Genomic DNA, 26,803 nt, shown 5'->3' with positions numbered 1-26,803 from the left:
AAATAAAAAAATAAAAAATATTAAAAAATAATTAATTAAATTAAATAATTAAATTAAAAAAGTAAAATTAATTTAAATAAATAAAATAAAAAAAATAAAAAAAAATATAAAAGTGGTAGAAATAAATATATAATTTTGGGGGTGAGTGAAAAGTGTGACCGAGCCATAGAGAGAGTAAGAGAAACAATTTGCTTAAAATATTGTATTATATTAAATAAAATAATATTTAAAATTTAAATTAAAATAATTTGTAAATATATGACTAAATATTTTTAATAAAAACATTAAGATTTTGTTAATAATATATATATATATATATTATAAATAGTTTTGATAAAATATAGGAGATAATAGAAAATAAACTAACATCACATACCACCGTGAATAGCTATAATTATATTGATTTTTTTAATATTACTTGCAATAAACTAGTTAATATTTGAAAATGAACATACACATTGGAGACTAGATTTATTCATAATTTTTATCAAATCGATTCTAACCAGTATATATATATAATAATGCATTCATTATTTTTAAATATTACTTTTTCCATCATGTTAGTCAAAACATTAATATACATATTTTATACATTTTTAAATATTATATTTTCTTAATATATTTTAAAGTATTTTTATTTAATTTTCTTTTCATAACCCATAAATAAACAAAGCTTATTTAAATAAGCCCCGAAAGATGTTTATTATTATTATTATTTTAGGTCAGGCTAGTTAAAACTTAAACCCTCCTTCCCTAAAATTTGTCTAGTTCATAAACCTCTTAAAATTTTAGGGTTCTAAAACCTAAAGGAGGCTGCTTTAACCGACCGGAGCTCCGTTCGGTGAAGGCGCTCTCCTCTCTCCCTCTAATATATCTATTTGAATTCTGCCCTTGTTTAGAAGATCTTACAACTTACAAGGGAAGAAACTAGACAAATTTCAATGGCGACGGCGTCGGACGCTCGAGCTGTGAAGTCTCTCGATGAGACGGGTCGAAAGCGCTTTGTTGTAAGTTCTCTTTCCTAGTACTTGATATGTTGTTCCGTTAGTTCTTGGATTATGATACATTGACAAGAATTCACCTCAATTTTGTTGCTTTACAAGTGAAGTGTTTTTTTTTTGTTTTCTTCAGTTCAAAACTTTCACCCAACAAATAGAAGAAGTTGAAATTGACGTTTACCGGAGTCTTGTTCCTGTTAAGATAGAGCCCTCTGAAGGGTCATCTTTTTTCAGGGATTGCCTTGTTGAATGGAGGGTATGTTTGTTTCTCTTTCAATAATTTTCTTTTTATTGTTCCTGAAAATTTAGTTGTGGTGTGTTCGGAGAGTTCCTCATAACATTATGTAACTGCTTAGTTTGTTGGGTTTGTATGATTTCAAGTACTGACCCAAAGATTAAACTATGTATTGAAAGGGAAGTGAATGATTTATTTCTAAATGTCTTTCTTACTAGAGCTTGATCATCTAGGTTGAAACTTTTCATAATAAGCTTTGCAGGATTACTTGAAGTCTTCAGTGTATTTTCCATAGTCCATCCATTGCCTAGGTTGAGGCCATCAGTTTTGTAGTTGACTGTTTAGTAACGGACTTCTTCTGGGTCCTTTATTCCATTATTGACACAAGCTTTCAGGCTTTTCTTCACATGTCATATATTTGATTTGATCTTCTAGTCAAATGTATTCTTTGATCCTCTCAATGTGGTAGGAATTTGTACAGACGGTCAGCTGTCATGATCTTTTAGCATCATGTCACAGAAGTTATCTCCAAAATTAACTCATGGCTCGATATAAATTGCTAGCCCATTTTCTTGGGACATTGTATCTGGTATAATCCCACTGGCTTCAGGCAATATAGAGTGCAATAAGGGTACTGAAGCAATGAGCTCATTAATTTGATTGAGATATTTTTGAAGTGCCAAATACTTATTTGGCATGATAATAAATACTGGATGTTTTAAAGTATCAAAGACCACTTTGCATTTGTGGAGTTCTGGATGAAATATACCATGATAATGCTAATACTTATAGGAACTCAAGCATTTTCCCTTCAAATAATTTTTTCCTATAAAGTTTATGCTTAACGCCAACATGCTACACCTAGTGGTTGTTTTATTTCTTCTCATTGATTAATATGTTTATTATACCTGTATTTTAGCTCAATATTTTTGACTGTACTCTTTTATTTCATATTGTGCATTGTTTCTTTCCATTTGATGTAGTCATTATGTTCATTGCCAATCTCTCCATCCACTGGACATTTGCATTAGTCTCGCACTAAAACTTTGTGTATTAGTTTCTGGGATATTTAGTTTAATGCTTATTCATCATTTTGATGTCCAGGAACTGAACACTGCTGAAGATTTCATATCTTTTTATGAAGAAAGTATGCCGTTTGTGCAAACTCTACCCCAAATAATACTGCATAAGGAGCTGATTTGTACAAAACTACTCTCAAGATTGCAAATAAATGCGAGACTGTCACTTGAACCCATATTGAGGTAGGCTGTTGCAAAGAGTTTTGATGTTTCAGAGGCTGAATGCATTCCTTTGAAGATGGATGTATTTAAGGATTTTAATATCATGCGTGAATTTTATGTCATATTTTTATATTATGCGTAAATTAAATAGGGGTTTCAGAATTGTTACGTCGCTAAAGCGATTTCTTGCAATACAAACATTGTTTCAGAAAGGGTAGGGGAAGAAAATATGAAATAGACCTCAACATCAGGTTAGATGGAGGTCATGATCACTGAAAAAACCATAAAGAAAGAACAACCCAAACAAAATCTTTGCATCTCCAGATTTTTCCACAAAAGTGGGCACCACTTTATTAAGACCATTGCAAACCAAAAAGAAGCATTCATTATAACGTCCATTGGATTCCATGTAAAGTATTTTCCTGTATGGATTTTGACCTTTTTGGTCTCCTTTGCGATTTTGTTAATCCACTCCAACCCTTGTTGGGTATCTCCTTCTTCAGGATTTTCCATTAAGGATAATTCAACTAGACCACTTCCCTTTTTATTGTTGAGTAGTGCTCACCAATCATGTTCTTCTCACACTTGGAATTATCTTGTTCTTTGGTGAGAAGATTAGGATCATATTCATGGTATAACTAATCTCGAGCTAATTTTTTCATGAGGATAAATAGTTCACAAATGATCCAACCTACTTTATGTTGGTCTTCAAGTCATATACCACTATTTGTTTAAATTTCTCTTAATTGGTTGGGGTGAATCTGTAGTATATGTTTCCCCTATTTATCAGAAGCCCTATGCATGCAAGTCCCCAATCTCATCCTTCTTGTTTTTATTAGGTTATCACAATTTCAAGGATAGCTCCTCTTAAAATGTGACGTGTGATTTCCTTTCTCTATCCTTCTTACGATGTTTCTTACAAATTAAACTGTGCTTTTCCTCAACAGGCTGATTGCAGCCTTGGCTAGAGATCTCCTGGAGGACTTCTTGCCGTGAGTTTTTTCCCTTGCATTTGTTTAATTTTCAAACTCATAAGGTGTTTCTGTTCTGTTTTCTTGTTTCATGGATTCTGTTTATCTACTTATTAATGAACTAAATAATCCTGTTTCATGATTATGAATCTTTGACAGATTTCTTCAGAAACTAGCTTGTTCTTTAGTGAGTCTTCTAAAAAGTGGAGCTGACAGGGAGCCAGAAATTATTGATCAGGTTTAAGCAATGATATTAACAATTCTTTGTTATCTTTCTTGAGTATGACGTTCTAAAACTGCTACTTTGTCCTGCAGATATTTACTTCATGGTCATGCATTATGATGTATTTGCAAAAATATCTCACACGAGATATTGTGTCTATTGTCAGGTTGGGTTATCTTTCCTTTGCCTTTTTTCCCCTCTCTTTTGATAATTCTACATCCATGAAAGTCTGAATAAACTCACAAGAATTCTGGGTTTTCTTTTTATTATCCCAAAAAATATAATTTGCTTTCAATAATCAAGAATCCCATCAAAGTTTTCAGGATATAATATGCTAAGAGATATAAGAATTAGGTGTTATTAATTAGTTGAATAGGCATGTATAATGAATTATACTGAATAAAGTGATACGGCTTGTCTGTGTGAACGCGGCTTGTGATTGCTGGTGCAACTCGTCTAATTTATTCACGACATTTTTGTTGTAAAGCGTCTTCATATTTGTTGGTTAACTGTGTAACTAGCAAAATCCTTTTTGGAGGCCTTGTGACATGACTATTTGGCACTTATTCTCTGTAATTCCCTTTTTAGACGGCTTGCGCTCACATCTGATAATAAGTATGCAATTTCATTCAGAGTGCTTCTGATTTTCTTCTCTTGTTCGCTTGAGGGTCTTTGAATGTGGGAGTGTTCGAGTCAACTTAGACCTCTTTGCAGGTGCATGGAGATAATTGGATGACGTATATGCTTATTGTGATATCCTTTTGTATTTTTTTTTAATTCACAGGATTACAGTTAAATTGAGGTACTACTCCAAGGAATATGTACAAGAGTTCATGGCAGAATCTGTGTCATTCTTGCTACGGAATTCCCCTGTTGAGCAGCTCATTAAAGGTAATCCCTTCACTCTTAGTTATATAGAAATACTTCACGAAGTTAAATTGTCTAACTTCTATTAGCTTGTGATATGTTCTAACTATATTGGGAGCTTGTATATAGTTCTCGAGTTGTTTAATCAAACCCTGATGGTTATGTTTCTTTCTTTTCATCAGCTTCTTTATTGCTTCATGTTTTGCTTACCTGCCAGAACCTTCTTCTAAGTATTTGTTAATATTGTTTTTGGGAGTATAAATGATAACTTCTATTAGCTTGTTGAGGTCATTAGTTTATGGATTATGTGACCTCATCCAGTAATATATGTTGGATACATGTTGATGTGAAGCTAGCAATATGTCATAAAAGTTGAGATATAACAGCTAACTGGCAAGAGAGTGAGTAGGGAAGGGAATCTAATTGTCCCATCAGTATGAAAAATTCTCCGACCTTCCCCACATAACCCTTCTACAGCCTATCAATTTTTTGCTAGTTGTCGGTTACGTGGGGATGTGTCTCTCATTGATTTATGTAGTTTGGATCAATTTGAGGCATGTGTTCTTCATTTTTCAGTCTACACATGAAGGGATGTTAGCAATAAAAGGTTTGCCATGGAAAAAAATAGGAAAGAACATGTTTTTTTTTTATTGTTTCTTTCTTTTCTTTGCAATTTTTTAATCTTAAGGTTGGAACCTTTGACCTCTCATATTAGACATGTCTGACTACTAGACCAAGTCTTTTTTTTTCATATTTTTTGTAACTTTTTTTTCCTTGCATGTTATTTCTTAACTTTTATGTTCAAATAGTGAAGCATAATAGTTTTGAGAATTTTCCTATATCACATCTTTTTAATTGAAGTAAATTATCTATTTTTCTCTTCCAAAAGGACTCCTTGATTTTACATTAGTAAGTTGCTCTTTAAATTCATGTTTGTAGCCAGGAAATAGATGCTGAACTGTATGTCATATAATATGATTCTTCCTGAGTCAATTTTGCTGTATGTTTATTATGGGATTATCTCAGGCATAAAAAGAATCATGCTTGAAGTTACTAAGAAACCTGTGGAGTTCAGAAAATCTGGATCCAGTGCTTTATTATGGTATGCCATGAGAGGAACTTCATCAAAGTTGCATTCAAGAGCAGGGCAGGTGCTGCGGTTATTGATGGATAAATCAATACTGGGCATTGGAGACAACGCTGTTCAAGGTAAGATGAGATTGTGAGCATTGTAATATACAGGTTGGAATTTGTTAAAAACCATCTACGTTACAAGCCTCTCATATTAAATGGTTCTGACTCCTTTAGGATCTGTCTGTTCCTAATCATCCTTGCAGAATCACTTATTCTGCTTTGTATACTGTCCCATGAGTTATGCCTGTTCTCATGATATTCTTCCTTTAGATGACTATGCTGGGTTAATTTAAATTTGATTTTGGGCTAGTAGTATTGATTGCATTGGGGCAACAAGCTTGTCTATTATAATTTTGTTGGTCCATTATACTATCTTTGGAGGTCATTTCTTGGAAACTTTATATTTATTATCTTGGAAATTCGTTTTGAACTAATTGAATTCTTCTCGCGTTCACACAAATTTATCTATAATGAAAAGTTCACCCTTTCAACATGAGGTTTGGCCATTATCTGGATTTGTTGCTTCTATTTCAACATAAATGTGGCATTGGTTATCTATGGTTTTTTTATGTATTTTTGTCGAGAAAACATTTGGGATTCCTGAAAATTTCTTGAGTACATTTGATGGTCTAGTAGTGAATTTACAATACAAGGACTGCCAGCATTTCTATGGAGAGAACACTGATAGTTAAATATAATCTTTATCGATTCTTATGCTTAATTTATTGAACATAAGTTGACACTAATGTGAACAACATTAGTAGTCTCCTTGCTTTTCAAAGAACCACATCATTATAGTAAAAATCTATGGTGCATGGATAGTTTTATAGGAAGAGAAATATTTATATTTTACGAAACAAACCAAAACTCCTTAAATTGCTATAAAGAGATTTGAGAATGATCTTGTTCAAACTTTAGTTGCTTTTGTGGATATGCATTGTCTGGTTTATTTCTTATTGTTGAAGTATATCATAGTTAAATTAAAATATTGGGATTATCCTAATATTTAATGTCAAGGATAATTAATCCTAGAAATTGTTATCTTATTATTCTAGAAAATGGTATATTTTTAATGCGCTTTCCTTAGATTCTTTTTAGATCTTTTGTAATTCTTTCATTCTAATGCTCTATTTTTGTGACTTGCCTTTTTTTTTCCTGACAGACAACAATCCTGTCATGGAGGTTGTCACTACTGTTTTCCAAAGATTATGCCAGGAGCTTGAACCAAAGGAGTTGAATCTACTGTGGGACTGTTTGATCCAGGGCATTTCTGAGTCTGTTACTGTTACAGCAGTTACCAATGGTTCTCAAATGCATCTGAGTAGATTGTTGTCCCTGCTTGTTACTACAATTGAAATTGAGCATGTGAAAAAACTTTCAGGTAAGATTGATCAATGGTGACTCTTAATCATGGATTGATTAATATAATTTGCATTTCACTCTTGGGAAGATTTATACTCACTTTTTTTTATTACAGATTTCAAACCTTTCCTTCAACTCATTGAGGTGCTTATACGGAAATTTATAATGCCTTCTGGAATATGTAAACCTGACGATCAACCTGAAGTTGTTAATGAAGTGCTACAGCTAATGCGGTGCATACTTGATGGGCTTCATCTTTCTAGTAACATGCAAATTATTTATAGTCTATCAAATGATTGGAGTCCTGTTTTCAAATTGAGAAATTCAAGGTGCTATGTTTGTTTCTCTTTGCTTTTGTCTGAGCTCTGGTTAGTCTTCCTTTGCATTTATAGACTGATGTAATCTAACTTGACTTCTCAGTTTGCTTGCATTTATTCATAAATTGCTTCTGAAGGACCCAAGTATTATACATGCCTTCAAACACAACATAATAAGGTACTCCTGAACTATGAAATTGTTTATACTAGATACTTATTTTCATTTTTCCATTTCCTCATAGTTCAATTTTACCAATTGGGTTACAGTGCATTGAGTGAGCTTTTAGAAGACAATGAGGAAGAAGTTATACTTCTGTTGGTTATTTTCTGTGAAAGAATTAAGGTGCATCACTCCAGCTTTTTAGAGGAAGCATCAAAAGAAGACATTTCAAAGATCTCCAGATACTTGCAGAAGAATGTCCAATACTGGATACAGACGATCAATGATATTGTGTGTGGTGAACTGGAGTATCAGTTCCAGAGCTCTAAGCTGGCTTTGCTTTGGGCAGTCATTAGCTGCTACCCATATATGATAGACATCCAATCCAATTCATCCTTGTTATTGGATTTTGTAGATGCAGTTGACCAACTTCTTATGACTGCATCTGGTAAAACTTCTTGTTAATTTCCTTCTTTCTGATATAATTATGATAATCTCTACTGGGTTTTACCGTGTTTATCATGCTATCTTCAGTAATAATGAAAGTTCAGTTCTTATTATTGTTACCATCTTCCTGATATATGGTGTGATCTGAAGCTGGTATTGATGGTTATTTTGTTCAGGAATCACGTCAGATTTTCAATGTCAGACATGGGAAGGCCTAATTGGTGCTGCTTTAAGTTCCTATAACAAACTGCTTGTTGATAACCACAATAGAGATAGAGATTTGAGATATTTCTTACAGATTGTAGAAAGGCACAAGTTATCTCCACAAATCCTGAATAGTGTAGCTGATATGCTGGACTCTATAAATGGGTAATTAGTTACTTTCAAATGTTATCTATTCTTTCAATTTTGTCTTGAATGGTCAAAAGTATTGCTGAATTAACTTTTCCTTATTATCTGCTGCCTGTTATACAAGTGAAGACCTCCGCTGGAAGCAGATGGAAGCAATGAAGCATTATTGCCTGTGGAACTTGGTATCAACAAATCTGAGGAATTATTTTGCAAGTTGAATGAGAACTTGAGCCATCCCAAGAAAATAATCCGGCTTTCAACTTTAAGGATACTATGCCATATTGACCCTTCTAGTGGTGAAGTCTCTACCAAGAATCAGCATCATGTTGACAAGACAATGATAACTGAATCATCCGAGACTTTCTTTGCCAACAATGGAGTAAATGTATGTGTTTGATTTGTTTGTTGTTTTAGTTTAATGTGATCATTTTCCTGACAATCATTTTTGAGCATCCAAATGACAGGTTCTCCAGCTCTTTTTGTCCATAGAGACAACTCCTCTTTCAGTAGGCTCCAGTAGAACAATTGACCTTTTGATTTCAAGAATAGAGACTGCACTTGCTGCTGGAAACATATCTGACTCATTTATTTCATCTGCTTTATACGCGATTATTGGCATCTTGCACAACCGCTTTACGTATTTATGGGATCCAGCTTTGAAGTGTCTTGCAGTTCTAATTAGCAAGCACATTCAAACAACATGGGATAAATTTGTCAAATATCTGGAACACTGCTTAGCTATGTGTCTAGCATCAAAAGACACGCCTGATGAAGGCAAATCTGAAACAACTTCTAGTGGTAAGTTTCTATTTCTGCACCTTGTTCTAGTAAGGGCTTCCAGGTTCTTAGATGAGGTTCTCACTATTGGTCTTACATTGATATTACACGTTCTTTGGTTTCTTTATCTCTATTTACAAAATTGTCTTGCTGAATCTTAAAAGTGAACTGATAAAATTTGTGTTTACTTATTAACCAGAACTTGGTGTAATTTCACAGATTTGGTTGAGCGCTTCAATTTGTTCCTTTCCCCTTCATCTGACAGTAGCACTCCTTGGATGTCGGTTCTCTCCTCATTGATACAATGCCTGCAAAAAATTCCATCTCTAACTGAATCTAAGTCAAGGCAAATGGTCCCTCTGTTCTTAAGGTTTCTGGGCTACAACAGTGATGATGTTGTCTGGTGAGTCCCATGAGATCGATCTTGTGATCTATTAAGAATTGAACATTTGCCTTTATCTTTGTATTATAACATATATTTTCCTAAACTCGCAGTGTGTGGTCATTCAACATAAAGGCATGTAAAGGAAAAGATTGGAAAAGTAACCTTAAGGAGTGGTTGCAACTGTTTACATTGATGCGGAATCCCAAGTGCTTATATAAGGGTCATTTTCTTAAAGAAATTATGCAACATAGGTTCGTAAAATTGGACATTTTATTCTTACAGATCATGAAATGTATATTTTCTCCTTATCTTTGACCATGTCATTAAGCAGGGTTGTCAAAATATTCTTGATAATTAACATATAAAGGTGATTTTCCTTTTTTCCCTTTCTTTTTAGGCTTCTTGATGACAATGATTATGAGATACAGATAAAGGTTCTTGATTGCCTGTTGAATTGGAAAGATAGTTCCTTGCTTCCCTATGATCAACACCTAAAGAAATTAATCTGCTCAAAAAATCTAAGAGAGGAATTAACAACATGGAGCTTGTCCAAAGAATCCAAGCTTATTGAAGATCATCACAGAACTTATCTCGTTCCTTTGGTTATTCAAATTTTAATGCCAAAAGTACGGAAGCTGAAGACATTAGCCTCTAGAAAGGTTCTGTTTTTGTTAGATCTCGATTACCTTCATTAATTTTGCAGATTATTTGTGCACTTCCACATGATCTATCATGATGTCTCTGATGTTCTTCGTTTTTCTTTTCAGCATAAGAGTCTGAACCATCGGAAGGCAGTTCTTGGATTCCTGTCACATGTTGACATCAATGAGCTTGTTTGTTTCTTTGCGTTGCTATTAAAGCCATTGCTCAACATATCCCCTGAAATTTGGTTTGAGGAGATCTCCAAATGGTCTTGGGATTCGTCTGAAAGGTTAATGCATAATGCTGATGTGTGTAGTATCTTAAAGTATTTCACTGAGAAAAATATACTATCTCTTTCTTGGAAGAAAAGAAATGGCTTTTTGCATGTCATTGAAGATATTCTTGGAGTTTTTGATGAACTGCATATCAAACCTTATCTGGATCTGCTAATGGGTTCTGTCATCCGCATACTCTGGAGCTGCACAGTAAGCATTGACTGCTGGAAAAACAGCAGATTAACTGAAGACGAGACTATCAGTGAAGCAGATGGTTATGACATGGTAATGTTATATCTTGTAATTTATTTTTGAAAAAGAATGTTATATCTTGTATTGAACTTGCCAAATTCCTGGTAGAATAAATAACTCTCACATTATAGCATTTGGAGGAAGAATATTAGATTTCACTAGTAACAGATGCTTAGAAAGTCCATAAATCTCCAACTGATTATTCTCCTTTGAGTCAACTTTTGTTCTTCAGCACGGAAATTTAGATTTTATTTAGCTATTCAAGTACACTAACATTAGTGAGAATATCTTTGGATAGATAAACAAAGTTTTTAGTTGAGAAAGGATTTATTTGCAGAAATATATATTTCTGGTGCGACTCATTGGTAACGATGAAGATTCTATAAAAGTTGCTAACACTGCTGCATATATTTCAGTATATGGATAATGAAATAAAAATATAATTATGCTTTTCTAGTTTCCTTTTTTATTGGTTTCTATAGGTTGTCGTGATGTCTATTCATAACAAGCTCTGGAATCGTCAAACTAGATAAATTTAACCAAAAGTTAATATTAACTCATGCAGGGAAAGTCACTCAACTAAAAATTTTCCCAGTAGCTAGGAGATATCTCATACTCATTGTGCTTTTGCTGAAGGCTTTCAAATGATATACTTCCATTAAATGATTAACCAAAAGATTGAGTTGTACATAGTGAACTCTTAAGACATTTTTTTTTCTGTATTTTGATGTATGCTGAAATTCTTACTTCATGCAGACTAGCACCTCTGTGAAGCAACTGAAGGACATTCGAACTTTATGTCTGAAAATAATTTCATTCAGCCTTAATAAATATGAAGACCATGATTATGGCAGTGGATTTTGGGACATGTTCTTTGCATCAGTGAAGCCTTTGATTGATGGTTTCAAGCTAGAGGGTGCTAGTAGTGAGAAACCCAGTTCATTATTTTCTTGTTTTCTTGCTATGAGTAGTAGCCACAAGCTTGTATACTTGCTTCATAAGGAGAATAATCTTGTTCCGGATATCTTCTCCATGCTAAATGTCAAGACAGCATCCGAAGCCATTGTTTCTTGCGTATTGAAGTTTGTGCAGAACCTTTTGACTCTGGATAATGAATTAGATGAAGGAGATGACGCCATCAAGAGAGTGCTACTTCCTAACCTTGATGTGCTTGTCTGCAGTTTGCACAGGCTTTTCAGGTCCAGCACTGTCACAAGGTAGGAATAGTAATTACTGGGCTTATCTTGATTTGTTTGTTTTTGGGTTTTTTTTCTCTGTCTAGTGTCTTCATTTAATGTCAATTAGCTAGGTTAGATGCCACTTTATTCCAAAGATGTCAACTCTTACCATAATCTATATATGTTCTCTCAAATTTATACCCAGTTAGGTTATTGCTGTGTTGGAATACCATGATTAGAATACCTCAAGTCCATTGGCGCAGTCTTTCCAAAATAAGCACATGGTTATAAATATTTTGTTCCCATTAAGAGCAATATTTTGTTTGCATACAGATGTACCTACATGAGCAAGGGCCATCCTACACTTAAAAAGGGTCAAAACAAATATAGTTACTCTTATGCTCTCTCTCCAGTTAAAAAGGGTCATAAAGGTTTTCTTATACAGATGTACCTAAAGGTTTGATTAAATTGTTAATTAAAGTTCATTCAGACCTGTTGTCATTTAGAAAAAAATAAATTTATCAATTACATGTTTTTTTATTGTTTGGTTCAATGGAAAATGTGGAGTTAGGTGGTTATCCATTTAATCAGTTGAAATAGGTTATTTTTGTAGAAAGATTTAGTGACATTTTAGCTGTTATTTTAAAAATAAAATACCTATTTCTATGTTATTTGTAGAATGCAACTATGATGCATTACAAAATATGAAGACAAAATGTAATTAACACCAAAAATGATGTCCCCATCTTAGGAAATTGGTGAAGTCCCTTGGAGAAAGAGAGCTCAGGATTCTCAAGCCATTATTGAAGTACATCAAAGATCCTTCTGCAGCTAAGAAATTCGTTGATATCCTGCTCCCGCTACTTGCAAAGGGCATAAAAAATTCTGGTTTGTTTGCTGTTGTATTTGAGTTGAACTTTGTTGCATTTAGCTTTATTCAATCAAGTTTCTGCATGAAGACACTCACAAATCTCCCTATTTTCTTCCTTTCTTTTATAGATGCATGTATTGAAGCACTGGAGGTGATTAGACAGCTTATACCTATTTTGAATGATGATTGCACAAGAGACATTCTATCCTCTGTTCCCTCACTTCTCATTTCTTCTGGTCAAGATGTCCGGCTGTCTATTTGTGATCTTCTTGATGTTCTTGCTGAAAGGGATTCCTCTGTAATCCCCGTGGTAATGTTCCTCTCTATTGACCTACTTGTGTTATACTTGATTGTAGAATAATATCCAGATTTATTAGAGAAATTTAGTATTTGATTTATTGGATAAATCCAAATATAATTGGGATGGCTATTGAGGATAATATTCTGTTCTAGTCTTCTAGAATCCCATGGGTAGTATGTATTTAAAGGCATGACCTAATGAATAAAACATAACTCAAATTTCTCTTAATTTCTGTATTGATAGTTCTTGACGGTTTAATGTAGACTGTAGTTGTAATCCTTAGTTCTTGATTATGACTATGTAGGCAAAACTTATCCATGAACTGAATGCAACGTCTACCACTGAAGTTGGCAGTCTGGACTATGATGTAATAATCGGTGCTTATGAGAATATTCGGTCGGGCTTCTTTCAAACTGTCAGAGAGGAACATGCTCTAATCTTTTTGTCTCATGCTGTGCATGATATGTCATCTGAAGAATTAATTTTAAGGCAAAGTGCTTATAGCTTATTGCTTTCATTTGTTGAATTCTCTGCTGAAATTATTGGAGTGAAAAAGTTAGATGGGTGTTGGACTGAAGCATGCATCCACAAGATTGTGAACAAGTTCCTCTTGAAACATATGGGAGATGCAATGACCAAAGAATCATCTGTTCAAAAGGTATTCAACAGTCATTTATTCTCCCACAAAGTTATTGTCTGTTTTTTGCCATTTGTTCCATATTTTTGGTTTTATATTTTGAAATCAAGGATCTTATGGTGTTCTCTTTGTCTTGATGCTTCTTCTCATCCTTCAAATTTTCTATTAATCAGTAAAGAATATTTATTGCTGTCTGGTATTATATCTTTGTGAAAGTTAAGCAAACAAGCAAGGGTATTTATGTTCTGTGTATGATATTTTCCAGAAGCTTGGTCAAAGTTTACAATAGCATTTACTAGGTTTTCTTGTATTTGTAAATTTATTTTAGTTTGTTCGTTTTCGGATTTCCAGGCATTACGGTAAAGATGAGTTTATCTGCTAATTCCACTATTCAATTCTGCTGATTATATAGTTCTCAATCTTCTGATTTCAGATATGGCTTGATTTGTTGCGGGAAATGGTATTGAAGCTTCCAACTGTGCATATTCTTGAACCATTTAAGGCATTGTGCAATGAAGATGCAGAGCAAGATTTTTTTAAAAATGTTCTTCATTTACAGGTACCCTTTTTATGTTTGCTTCTCATGGTTCCATTTTAAACTTGCTCTAGGAACTATCTTCTCATAAAAAAATCCCTTTTATATTGAAATGAATATAAAATATTTCTACTATCTTGACTAATAAAGAATTTTGAAATTTCATAATATCTTCCTTTTATATCTCCTGACACCCTTGCAGAAATTTGTTATGTATTCTTATGATAAATACTATTCCACACATCCTTATTGCAGAGACATAGGAGAGCAAGGGCTTTGACAAAATTTAAGAACTTTGCCGACTCTGGCAATCTGTCGGAGGTATTTTTTCCTTCATTATTTTGTTTGCTTGAAATCATACTTGGAATTCTTTATTTACACCGTCTTACATTGCTGTTTCAGGCTGTGTTGAGTAAGATATTTATCCCTCTATTTTTTGCGATGCTATTTGATGTTCAAGATGGAAAGGCAGAACACTTGAAAAATGCATGTGTGGAGGCTCTTGCATCTGTTTCTGTTAATATGAAATGGCAGTCATACTTCACATTTCTGAACAAATGCTTCCGAGAATTGGTTAGGAGGCCTGACAGGCAGAAAATTCTCTTTAGGCTTATTTGCTACATTCTGGACCACTTCCACTTTACTGAAGGTCCTATTGTTCAAGAAGCTGACTTTTCAGCTATGGATGTATCAAAACCAGGCATGGACGAAGCAACCTATTCAACTAAATCTATTGATATTTCTGAAATACACTCTTGTCTTCAAAAAAGTATATTGCCAAAGATTCAAAAGCTGGTGAGATCTGATAGTGTTGATGTGAACACCAATCTTGTCATGCTCAAACTATTAAAATTGCTACCTATTGATGTCTTGGAGGTGCAACTTCCAAGTATCATGCATCGCATTTCTAACTTCCTTAAGCATCGGCTGGAAAGCATACGTGATGAAGCTAGGATTGCTTTAGCAGCCTGTTTGAAAGAATTAGGTCTGGATTACTTGCTTTTTGTTGTGAAAACGGTTAAATCCATCTTAAGACGAGGATATGAATTGCATGTATTGGGGTATACTCTTCATTTTCTTTTGTCAAAACATCTTGCAACTCCAACTATTGGAAGATTGGATTATTGTCTTGAGGAGCTTCTTTCTGTGGCGGTGAATGACATTCTTGGAGATGTTTCAGAGCAAAAAGAGGTAGACAAGATAGCATCAAAAATGAAAGAGACAAGAAAGGTAAAGTCATTTGAAACCCTAATGATTATTTCTCAAAATGTCACATTCAAAACCCATGCCTTGAAGATGCTTTCACCAATCACAGCTCGTCTGCAGAAGCACATGACACCTAAATTGAAAGTGAAATTGGAAAATATGCTGAGCAATATAGCTGTTGGCTTTGAGAGCAATCCATCTGTGAATCAGACCGATCTGTTTATATTTATTTATAGCCTTATTGAAGATGGAATTAACAGCGAAAATCATAAACATGCAACCGCAGTTGTAAAACCTAACCAAGCCTCTGAAGATGAGATTAACACTCCAAGAGTCATCACACAGGGAAGGTTGATTGATGCTGGTCGACAATGTTCTCATCTTGTGACTGTTTTTGCTCTTCGTATGCTTCAGAATCGTTTGAAGAATAACAAAGCAGATAGGAGGGAGGAACAATTGTTAGCAATGTTGGACCCTTTTGTCCGATTGCTCTCTGATTGCTTAAATTCGAAATACGAGGATGTTATGTCTTCTTCACTTAGATGTCTTGTTCCATTACTTAGTTTGCCTTTACCATCCATAGAATCACAAGCTGATAAAATAAAGATGTCTTTGTTGGTAATTGCTCAAGGTTCATTAAATGCAAGCAGTCCCCTAACGGAATCTTGCCTGAAGTTGTTGACAGTCCTACTGCAGAGTACCAGTATTACCCTTTCTACGGATCAATTGCATATGTTGATCCAATTTCCAGTGTTTGTTGATCTTGAAAGAAATCCATCGTTTGTTGCTCTTTCACTCTTAAAAGCGATTATTAGGCGAAAGTTGGTTGTCCATGAGATATATGATGTCGTCACATGTGTTGCAGAACTCATGGTAACTAGTCAAGTTGAACCGATCAGAAAGAAATGCAGTCAAATCCTTTTGCAGTTTTTACTTGACTATCATCTTTCTGAGACACGCTTGCAACAACATCTTGATTTCCTGCTTTCAAATCTGAGGTGCGATAGGAATCAATGTTAAAACCTCCATTCTTTCTTACATGGCCAATTTTCCTTACAATGTTATTGTTATTGCAGGTATGAACATTCTGAAGGAAGAGAAGCTGTTCTTGAACTGCTCCATGCTATCATTGTCAAATTTCCAAAGGATGTAATAGATGAACATTCCCATATGATTTTTGTCCATTTAGTTGTCTGTTTGGCCAATGATCATGACAGTAAAGTCCGGTCCATGACTGGTGCTGCTATAAAACTTTTAATAGGACATGTCAGCTCACGAGCACTTGATTCCATCCTCGAATTCAGTTTATCTTGGTATAGTGGCGAAAAGCAACAGTTGTGGAGTGCTGCTGCTCAGGTATGATTATATCAAAAATCAGGGGGTCCTGTTCTTGTGGCTATTCATGTTTGATCACTTCATTTAGGACCTAATTAGCACCTGTTAAACCTCTTAGTTAATGATAAGTCTTCTTTAATCCCCCCATGGGTAGCTCAATTGGTAAGAGTCTTGAATTAAGAGGCTAAGGTCTCAGGTTCGATTCTCACTAAGAACACCTTGATTTAAGTGAGGCTCATATGTCGGTGACATCTTGTGCTATCCTCCTCGTGGGAAAGAAGAAACCTGGTCTCAAAAAAACAAGTCTTGTTTTATTTTGTTAGTTTGTTTTTCATTTTTAATATTCACGGGATATCAATTACTCCATTTAGAATCCAGTCTCTAACAGTGTATAAACTTGTCCATATTTGGTCTTGGAGTATGGAATTTGTTTCCTTATATCCTTCTAAATGCTATGCAGGTATTAGGTTTATTAGTGGAGGTGATGAAGAAAGGATTTGGAAGATACAATGACACTATCTTGTCAATGATGAAAGTTATTTTGCAATCTTCTATGAAGGCTTGTGAAAACAAAGACCTGGGTAATTCTGATGAGGCCTCTATTCCCATGTGGAAAGAGGCATATTACTCCCTAATTATGTTTGAGAAGATGCTTCACCAGTTCCAGGATTTGTGCTTAGCAAGTAAACTTGAGGTATAATCTAAAGTTACAAATTTATTTAAGTGGTATTTTGAATTGTGGTATGGTTATTGAATCTCTTGCTGAAATTTTCTTTAATGTGATATATTCTAGCATTTGTATTTTCTTGACCGATCAAGCTCATACATGAAGGGTTCCTCTTTCCTCTAGGATCAATATTTTGTTTACTTCTTTTCCTTTAGGCTACGTTTGGTTAAAATTGAACTATTATTTGTTTGACTTGAAAAGATGAATTGAAATCAGAATTAGATTTCTCATGGAACTAAATGTGTATAATTTGTTTAGGTGCAATTCTACTCTAATAACCTCTGAATTCCAGTTCCAATATACTCAATTCAAGTCAAGGCCATTCTTCTAACAATTTGTTTATATGTTCTTCTTAAGTTTGTTGATCAAATAAACCTCTTAAGAAATTCTCCAAACATAGGAATTTGAATTGTAATTCAATGTCAATTCATATAGAAATTCTAACTTCTATTCTGCCCGAACCAAACATAGCCTCGTTGTCTTGTTAAATATACTTTGTTTTGTTGAGGAACATTTAAGGTCTCAATTTTCTTCTCCACTTAATTGTCAGGATATATGGAACATCATTTGTGAGCTACTTTGGCATCCACATATGTGGTTGCGCAATATATCAAACCGTCTGGTGGCCATATACTTTAATTCTGTAGCTGATGCGACGAGCAGAGGAAATAATGAAAGGCCTTTTGGAACTTACTTTCTGACAACACCAAGTAAACTGTTTCTAGTAGCTTCTTCTTTGTGTAGTCATCTGAAGTCTGAAAATATTGACAATGCAACTGGTAGCTTGATTACACAAAATGCTGTCTTTGCAATTTGTGGTATTCATTCTTTGATGGGAGAGAGACAAAGCATGAACTTTGACACTAAAGAGAATGAGATTTTTCTCAAAGCTTTTCAGTTACTCGAGTCAGGAAAAGGAAGAACAGAATTTGCTACCATTATTTCTGGTGATAACATGCAAGAAAATGGCGATCATCAGTCTCCACTTGTCGTTTATTTGCTCAAGAGAATGGGAAATGTTGCTATTCAGATGGAATCTATACAGGTATATATCTTCTAAAATTTGTCTGCAGTTTTTTATTTCTACTTTGTAACAAACTTTTGAATTGATCAAAACATATCTAATGTTTGCAGATGAAAATTGTTTTCAACATTTTTACGTTACTTGCAAAGAAGATTACTAGCCAAAACAATGTTTCAGCTGACACAACTGAGCATGAGAAACAGAGTTATGTCTATCAATTGCTTCTGCCCATTTACAAAGTTTGTGAAGGATTTTCTGGCAGAGCTATACAAGGTAAGTCTTAATTTATGTACTTTTCTGCCTGCTTTGTCTCTGTTCCTAAATTAATTAGAAATTTATTTTAGTTGGTGCATGAGCTTGCTTGTAATGCGTATTTAGAGTAACTTACATAAAACAATTTATTGGAAACAAAAATTTTAGATAGAGAAAAGCAAGTCACTTCAGATAGTAAAATAATTGTAAACAACCACAATATATGTATTTTTTTCTTGGGACCGGTGTTTATTCCCCACGAAGGCTAGAATGACCCCTATTTAAATCAGAGCATTGTTAGTGGTAATAGAGCATTGTTGGTCTCTTAGGTAAAACCCTTTATCACTTGAGCTAACTTGATAGGTTCCATCACAATATTTCATTGATAATTGTAACAGAAAAGTAACTACTAAAGATATATTCTTTAATTTACAAAAGACCAAAATATTTTCAAAATTCAATTGTGTCTGATTCAAATTTCCTATCGTTATAATTTTTATTTTAAAATAGTAACGCTTGTATTAACAAACCTCAAAAAGTGAAGGATAGGAAAAATGGAACATCCAAAGAGATCATCGAAACAATTGATCGCAAGGGAGTCATTCCACATATACGATCAATCATTGATTTTAGATGTATAAATAAATATATTTGTGTTAATTTGCTGTCTTTTGTATTACGCAGATGAGATTAAGCTGATGGCACAAGAGAGCCTTGAAAGCATAAGAGATACATTAGGTATGCATAATTTTGTACAAGTGTACAACGTAATCAGGAAGGATCTGAAGGAGAATAGGGACAAGAGAAAACGAGAAGAGAAACTCATGGCGGTTGTTAATCCAATGCGAAATGCCAAGAGGAAGCTGAGACTAGCAGCAAAAAGTAAAGCCAACAAGAAGAGAAAAGTCACGAGTTTGAAGTTGACACAATGGATGCGCTAATACTATTATAACAAGTGAGAAACAATCTCTTGCGCCCGCATCAGATTGCAATTTTGGGACCGGATAATCATTTTAAATTAGTTGTTCAGCCTTTTTGTCTTTATAGCTTACACTAACTAAATCAACCATTTTTTCAATGTTTTTGATTTTGTGTGTACATGTATATAATATTTATTTAAAAGTCTGCATTTTAATTTGTTTTCAGCAGATTTCTTAATATGCATTTTGGCTTTGCTACTTCACTTATGATCAACATTAAAGTGTGATTATTTTTTTAATTAAGGAGAATTAGTATACACCGACTTGGGAGAATTAGTATACACCTCGACTTGAGACCTTGGTCACTTTAAGGTTTGGTTTCAGACCATTGAACCAATCAATGCAATGCATATTTGCCCTATTTGTAAATAATTGTGTTTATCATTTGCTAGTTGCTAATATATTTTTGAACCATTCATTAAATTTATAAACATTTTTGTATTTGAACAAAAGAATTTTGAATCGACAACAAATAAGTTAAAATTTCAAGAGTTAGTCTTAAATTTTTTGTATTTAGTTATAAATTATTAAAGCAGTAAAATTTAAATAAAGTGACTTTGTATTTATAAATTTACAAAAATAAGTTATTATTTATTTTAATGAATAAATTATATAATTTATTTTATAATTATTATTTTTTGTTTTTTATATTTATTTTTTGTATTTTTAATTAAAAATTAGTATGATACTCAAATTATGGACTTTTGTTTTAATTCAAGGTATTTCTAGTGGGAATCAAACATGTGCTTTTTTTTCTCTTAAATTTCACGGGCTTTCTCGGTTTTATAATTATTTTGTAGAAGGAGTTTTATTTTTTCAACTCAAATTATCGAGATTTATCAATAACACAACTAATCCCCAATACAAAATATATTTGACAACTATTTGAATAATAATTCCTTACTTTAATAATGGAATTGGAGCCTCCTTTTTTATTTTAATATTATCATTATCATACACTTCAATTTATCACATTATTAGTAAAATCGAATTCAATATTTTTTTTATCTCTTGGAATGAATGCTTTCTATTTAAATTAACTAACTAGAATCACACTTATAAAACTGCACATTTAAAGGATCTTATCTAATAAATCAAAAATTTTAAGTTCATACTATTAAGAATTTTCTAATTTAAAAGAGTTAACGAGGGTAGAGTTCATACTAGCCCACCCTAGAAATAAACCTTAGTGATAAATAAATAACACTTTTTTAATTTCTAATCTATTAAACTTATTTGAAAAGAAAATTATTGTAACTTTTTTTTACCGAACTTTTAATTTTGTCGTATTAAGTTGAATTATCAAAATTTTAGTCATTTGAGTTCAAAATGATAAAACGTCGGTTATATTATTTTAACATATCATATCTTTTTTTCTAATTAGTTTGTAAATGACATTTAAAAAGATATTTCAAGATGTTTTGAATATATTCTTTTAATTGAGATTTACGAGTTTTAATTTGTCGAAGTTGGTTTAGTGACTAAAAAGTGTATAATCTAATGAAAATTTTGAAAAAAATTGAAAAAAGATAGATTTTGTATTTATTTTTCAAAAAACTTTATAAGGATATAACTTTATGTACAATTGATAAATTTGAACATATTTGTGTTTTAAATTTAGTATATATTTATTCTATTTTTTTACAAAAGAATTTTCAACATATATGATTTTAAAAATTGTCAAATACAATTTGAATGCATTAAAAAAGTATATAGTGTGGGAGAATAATTAGAAAAAAATAAAAATTTATTTGAATTTTACAAATTTAGTAAAATAAATAAGAAGACCGACATTTATTAGCTTAGAAACAAACCATTCAAATTTGACAACCAAACCAAATAACAATGTTGTTATATTGAGTTAAAATAATAGCAAAACGAAATATTTTAATAATATTATTATTAATATATATATGTCCAGCGCGGGATTCGGCTGTCTCTTTTAGATTGTCTCTCTTTTTCATTCATAGAGGTGCACATGTTGATGTAACGGACAATACCGTTTCCATCTATACCCTGAATCCTCTTCAACTCTCCATTGACAGACAGAACTCAGAAGAGACGACGAGAGATTCAACTAGACAACAACAGACTGTGTGTGACCCAGAAACATATACCAAACTTCACTCAACCCATCCATCATCCTAACGATCAAGAACAAGACCAATCTAATCTGGGTGGGTGGGTAAGCCCTTATTCCAAATTCGGTATCTTTCTTTCTTTCTTTCTTCTTTTGTCATGTTGATTTACAGAAGTGAAACCAACCAACCCCATATTTGGGTGAGAAAGAAAGATGGTTTTTTTTTCTCAATTTATGTATTAGTTCATCTGCTAATGATTTTGTTATTTTGTTTCATTGGATGCAAAAGAAGAAGAAGAAGAAGACTAATCTCAAGTATTGGTTGATCTCTCCTAAAAATGGGGGCAATGTCCGCGGATAACATCCATGGACTCATTTTAGCTCTCTCATCTAGTGTATTTATTGGCTCAAGCTTCATTATCAAGAAGAAAGGTCTAAGAAAAGCTGGATCAACTGGAACAAGAGCAGGTTTTGTTTCCTACATTTCGGTATCTCCATTGTTTATAATGCTTGTTTGCTCAATGTTGTGTTTGTGTATACAAAGATATAGTAAGTTTCAACAAAGATATATCCCATTAACATAAACATAGGATTCTTAACGAAAAAAGAATTTTCTTTTCCCCCTTTTCCAAGTACTTTTCGTGAGTAAGGAAATCTTGATTTGAGGTCCAAAACTGGTTAGTTTTGTGGCTTTTGAAGAATAGAAAAGGATATATGGAATTATTCAAACATAGGATTCAAAGCAACAAGCCAGGTCCATGTAATGTACTAACATGGTGTCACGCCTTGCGAACCATCTCCTTTGTTGGTGCATCTTTTATTAGCACACCATTGAACACTCTTTCATTTCTCTTATCCAGATGTTCCATTGATTCTTCTTTCTCTTTCTGTCTTAGAAAAGGAAAACCATGTTTTGAAAAAGTATTCCAACGGTGCATGATCCATTTTACCCACACGCATATTTGATGCCGGCAATTTCCAAATCTCGAAGGAGAAGGGGCACCATACACATTGCAACTCCTCCTTCATACTCCTTGTGACAGAGAGTGAACATGCTTTCTAACTGAAGTTATTTCTTTTGGATCAACTTCTGCATATTATTTTTGAAAAGATAAAACCTATTTCATTGATCCACTAATCGCGATAATCACAACCAAATGGTGCTTCTGCACATGTATTGTTTTATGAAAAACAAGCCATATGCAAGGAGACCTTCAATGTGTTAAATGATTCCAATAGCCTTTCTCCACTTGCATTCTGTCCCCCCCTGATCACCATGCGCCTTTGTTAGGAGAGCATCGGAGCTTTTCTTGATCAAGTTCTCTCTTAAAATTCCAACAATCCTTTGAAATCACCATAAATCTTTCCTTCTCCAAGAGCTCAACAAGGGATTTGATCATATTCTCTTAGTTGTCTCCTCACTTAGGCTTAATCTAAATAACTCAATATCAACTTTGTTAACATATCATTAATCTAATAAGAGTATCAAATAGATATAACTTTAAGCTTGCAAATTAATCAACTCGCGTCATTATAAAGGTAAAATATTTTTTTATGTATTTTTCCAATATTAGTTCTACATTTAATTGAAGAACTGAAGGTTATATAAATGTTTCTTATTCAACCTTATCTTATATCTTGTATTTAAATCCTTTTCACATAGGAACATGTCCTTGTATTATACTCAGGTTCTTTTATGGTTTTTAGGTAAATTGGAAGTTTTCTTACCGTCGTCAATAAAATTTCTCTAACGGGTTTTTCTCTAATTCCACATTTTATTAAATCAACTTGTATACAAAGTAATTAAATTTTTTGATACTTTCATTTGGTTTATTCTAACATTTTTATTTTTCACTTACTTGACTCATTTGGGAATTAAAACTCGTTAATCGGCATTTGAATGCACATAATTTTTAGTTTTATCAAATGCACTGGACTCTTTTCAATGTGAACAAATCTACAAGTATGTGATGATATTGTGAATTCTTTTAGGTGCTGGAGGCTACACATATTTAAAGGAACCTTGGTGGTGGGTTGGCATGATAACCAGTAAGTATTAACACTTCTGTTTCTGTTCAATATAATTCTTGTTGTGCTCCTTTATGCCAAAATCTACATGAATGAAGTTGATTATTTTAGTAGTGTATTGAAAGAATTCCATTGTTCTTTCACTTATATTGCACTATCCTTCATTCATGTTCCTAACAACTATCCTAGTACCAAATGCGGTTTGTCAAAGAGGAGAATAACACCAAAAGTGAAAACTGTTCTATTTTCTACAACACAATCTTCTGCTTCATTTAACTTAGGATTTGTGTTTAATTCTTGCTTCGTGTGTATTCTTATCTTGCATAAATGAACATTTTTTGTTCACATTATAGACATAACACTGTTTTCTTGACAGTGATCTTTGGGGAGGTCGCTAATTTCGCTGCTTATGCATTTGCTCCTGCAATTCTGGTAACCCCATTGGGAGCTCTAAGTATTATATTTAGGTAAGAGACTAATTATATATTTTTTTCTATAACATATTGAAAACAGATAACTTTTATTCTTTTTTTGCACGATGTTATCAATAAATAGTCCACCCACCCACTCTGGGTAGCCAGTGACAGTGAGGTCCCAGGTTTGATTCTCATTGAAAGCACCAAAATTGAAGTGGGAGGCGATGGCAGGGAGTTGTTAGCCTCCCCTGTTTACAAAAGTAAATAAATAAAATCATAAATAGTCTCGTCATAGTATTTCACTTCCCACGCAGTGCAGTGCTGGCCCATTTCATTCTGCACGAGACACTCCACATTTTTGGTGTGGTCGGTTGTATGCTTTGTTTAGTTGGCTCGACTACCATAGTCTTACACGCCCCTCAAGAGAGAAAAATTGAATCTGTTAAGGAAGTCTGGAATCTCGCCACTGAACCAGGTGTGAGCAAGCAATATTTTATTTTTATAGAATTAAAATCTTTGTTATCGTGTTTGAAATGTTTTTTTTGTTGGTCTTGTTGACAGGTTTCCTAGTTTACACTGCAGTGGTGTTGATTCTTATTGTGGTGCTCATTGTTTATGCACCACGTTATGGGACAAAGCATATGACAGTGTATATTGGGATATGCTCACTTACTGGTTCGCTTACGGTTCGTTTCACTATCTTATAATAATAATAATAATAATAATCTTATTAATCCTTAGATCAGAATTCTCCAATAAACTTTGTCCTTTCCTTTGCTCAGGTTATGTGTGCGAAAGCAGTGGGAATTGCTTTAAAGTTGTCATTTTCCGGGTCTAATCAATTCATCTACTTTCAGACATGGTTCTTTACTCTTGCTGTCATCATTTGTTGTCTTCTTCAACTCAACTATTTGAACAAGGTAAGTATTTCATGATGATATGAACAAAGATGACCTTAAACTGTCAAAAACATTTTTTAAAACGTTATCATTATGTGCAGGCATTAGACACATTCAACACAGCAGTTGTTTCTCCTTTCTACTATGTGATGTTCACCACCCTTACAATCTTAGCCAGCATGATCATGTTCAAGGTGATTGCTAATATCAATAATAGTTGTTTGTATTGAATTTTGATTAGAAGAAAAAAGGCAACATTTTTTTTGTGCCCGTTTGAAACATGTATGTGGTCGTGTTGGATGTTTATTTTTTTCATTTTCAGGAATGGGACTCTCAAAGTGCGTCTCAGATCATGACTGAACTTTGTGGTTTTGTGACGATTCTATCGGGGACTTTTCTTCTTCACAGAACCATGGATATGGGAAGCAGTTTGAGCTCAGGTTCTACCCCAATTTTCTTGCCTCCTAGCTCAAACGCTAGTGTACATTCCAGGAACTCAGATTTGTAAAACTTCTCTTGATTTAGGAAGGTACTGGCATTTCATCATATATGTCTGTCTAGCTCAAAGCATTAGAATTCATTTTGTCTCATCTGAATCAATTCTTTTATGTTATTTTTGTAATTCACATTTACAGAGATTAATGAATATGCAGCAGAAATGTAAAAAAGAGATTACACCTTCATAATTGTGCACCTCTTATATAGATCATCATGTTTATTTGTGTATAAAATAATCCCAAAGGAGAAAAAGAATAACATTTCATAATATTTGATTCTCGTTTGGCCAGCGTAGTGCAGATAGAGTTGATATTCAGTATGGATTATGAATTTATCGTGGAGAGTCTTCTGAAGTTGTTTTTTGGCACTTTCGGCTTGCTCTACCTTAGGTTTGTAGCCCGACAAGGTTTCTCGATGGACAGACTAGTGTCTTTGTTTGGGATTTCTTTTTGTTTATTTGATTTTGTAATGTGTTCTTTCTATTATCTCCTAATATTTGTAATAAATAAAGATTGACATATTAAAGTTAGAACTTAAACTATTTTGGTATTAAAGTTGAGTCTCAAAGTCAATAGAATTTCATAACATTATCTAAGACAGACTAGCCGTTGGGACAGATGGACATGGATTTTTGACTTTTCCTAGATGCTGGAATGGGACTCCACGAAGATGACAACAAAGAAACAGATGTGTTGGGAGAGTCCTTTGGGAAGACATGTTTGGAATAGTCTGGGCCTGTTTGGACAACGTGTTTGACCTATGCAAGCCGAGTTGTTTTCGATTGTAAATTCTAGTTACGAGCCTAAAAAATCGTCTAGACTTTTTGGTCATGATTGCTCGGGATTACAAATCAATATTGACAAATTTGAAATCTTTTCTACAACATGAATAGATGACCTGATTGACATTCTTGGGGTTCAAGAAGGGATTTCCCTGTTAGTTGCAAAGAAATTTAGAATTCTATTTTGGCCTATATGAAAAACAAATTCACCTTGAAAAATCAAGTATATGTCAAAAGGTGGTAACTTAGTATGATCAATAACTCCTATTTCAATAGTACACTTATATGTTCTCTCACTTTTCGCATTCCTGTGGGGTTCATTGTTGAAGTCTAGCCTTTAGCAATTAAGTATGAGATGGATGAGTTGTAAATTTATAGCTTTTACAATACAATTGAACAAATCATTTAAGGAATATAT

The 26,803-nt window shown here is 33.4% G+C and overlaps 2 protein-coding genes across 2 annotated transcripts; both read left to right on the top strand.

Moving 5' to 3' along the window:
• Window positions 1-801: 801 nt before the first annotated feature.
• LOC124937530 (small subunit processome component 20 homolog) lies at window positions 802-19,846 on the top strand. Its single transcript, XM_047477806.1, has 31 exons — window positions 802-1,007; window positions 1,132-1,254; window positions 2,338-2,495; window positions 3,422-3,466; window positions 3,605-3,683; window positions 3,761-3,834; window positions 4,453-4,559; window positions 5,562-5,744; window positions 6,832-7,050; window positions 7,147-7,360; window positions 7,452-7,526; window positions 7,616-7,956; window positions 8,132-8,324; window positions 8,436-8,691; window positions 8,771-9,104; window positions 9,303-9,486; window positions 9,579-9,719; window positions 9,866-10,127; window positions 10,236-10,670; window positions 11,394-11,854; window positions 12,567-12,703; window positions 12,815-12,996; window positions 13,292-13,645; window positions 14,058-14,183; window positions 14,415-14,480; window positions 14,562-16,363; window positions 16,442-16,721; window positions 17,161-17,394; window positions 17,978-18,472; window positions 18,562-18,724; window positions 19,388-19,846. The coding sequence occupies exons 1-31, from the start codon at window positions 942-944 to the stop codon at window positions 19,642-19,644; spliced, it is 8,046 nt and encodes a 2,681-aa protein (XP_047333762.1). The 5' UTR covers window positions 802-941; the 3' UTR covers window positions 19,645-19,846.
• A 1,911-nt stretch (window positions 19,847-21,757) lies between these two features.
• Window positions 21,758-26,087, top strand: LOC124939772 (probable magnesium transporter NIPA1). The gene is made up of 10 exons (XM_047480214.1): window positions 21,758-21,868; window positions 22,053-22,231; window positions 23,756-23,812; window positions 24,168-24,258; window positions 24,522-24,682; window positions 24,769-24,893; window positions 24,990-25,127; window positions 25,208-25,300; window positions 25,429-25,635; window positions 25,900-26,087. The coding sequence occupies exons 2-9, from the start codon at window positions 22,102-22,104 to the stop codon at window positions 25,612-25,614; spliced, it is 981 nt and encodes a 326-aa protein (XP_047336170.1). The 5' UTR covers window positions 21,758-21,868; window positions 22,053-22,101; the 3' UTR covers window positions 25,615-25,635; window positions 25,900-26,087.
• Window positions 26,088-26,803: the final 716 nt, after the last annotated feature.

This window comes from Impatiens glandulifera, chromosome 5, assembly GCF_907164915.1.
Source record: "Impatiens glandulifera chromosome 5, dImpGla2.1, whole genome shotgun sequence".
Classification (NCBI taxonomy): domain Eukaryota; kingdom Viridiplantae; phylum Streptophyta; class Magnoliopsida; order Ericales; family Balsaminaceae; genus Impatiens; species Impatiens glandulifera.
The sequence above is the reverse complement of the archived record's forward strand: the minus strand, read 5'-3'. Positions and strand labels throughout refer to the sequence as shown.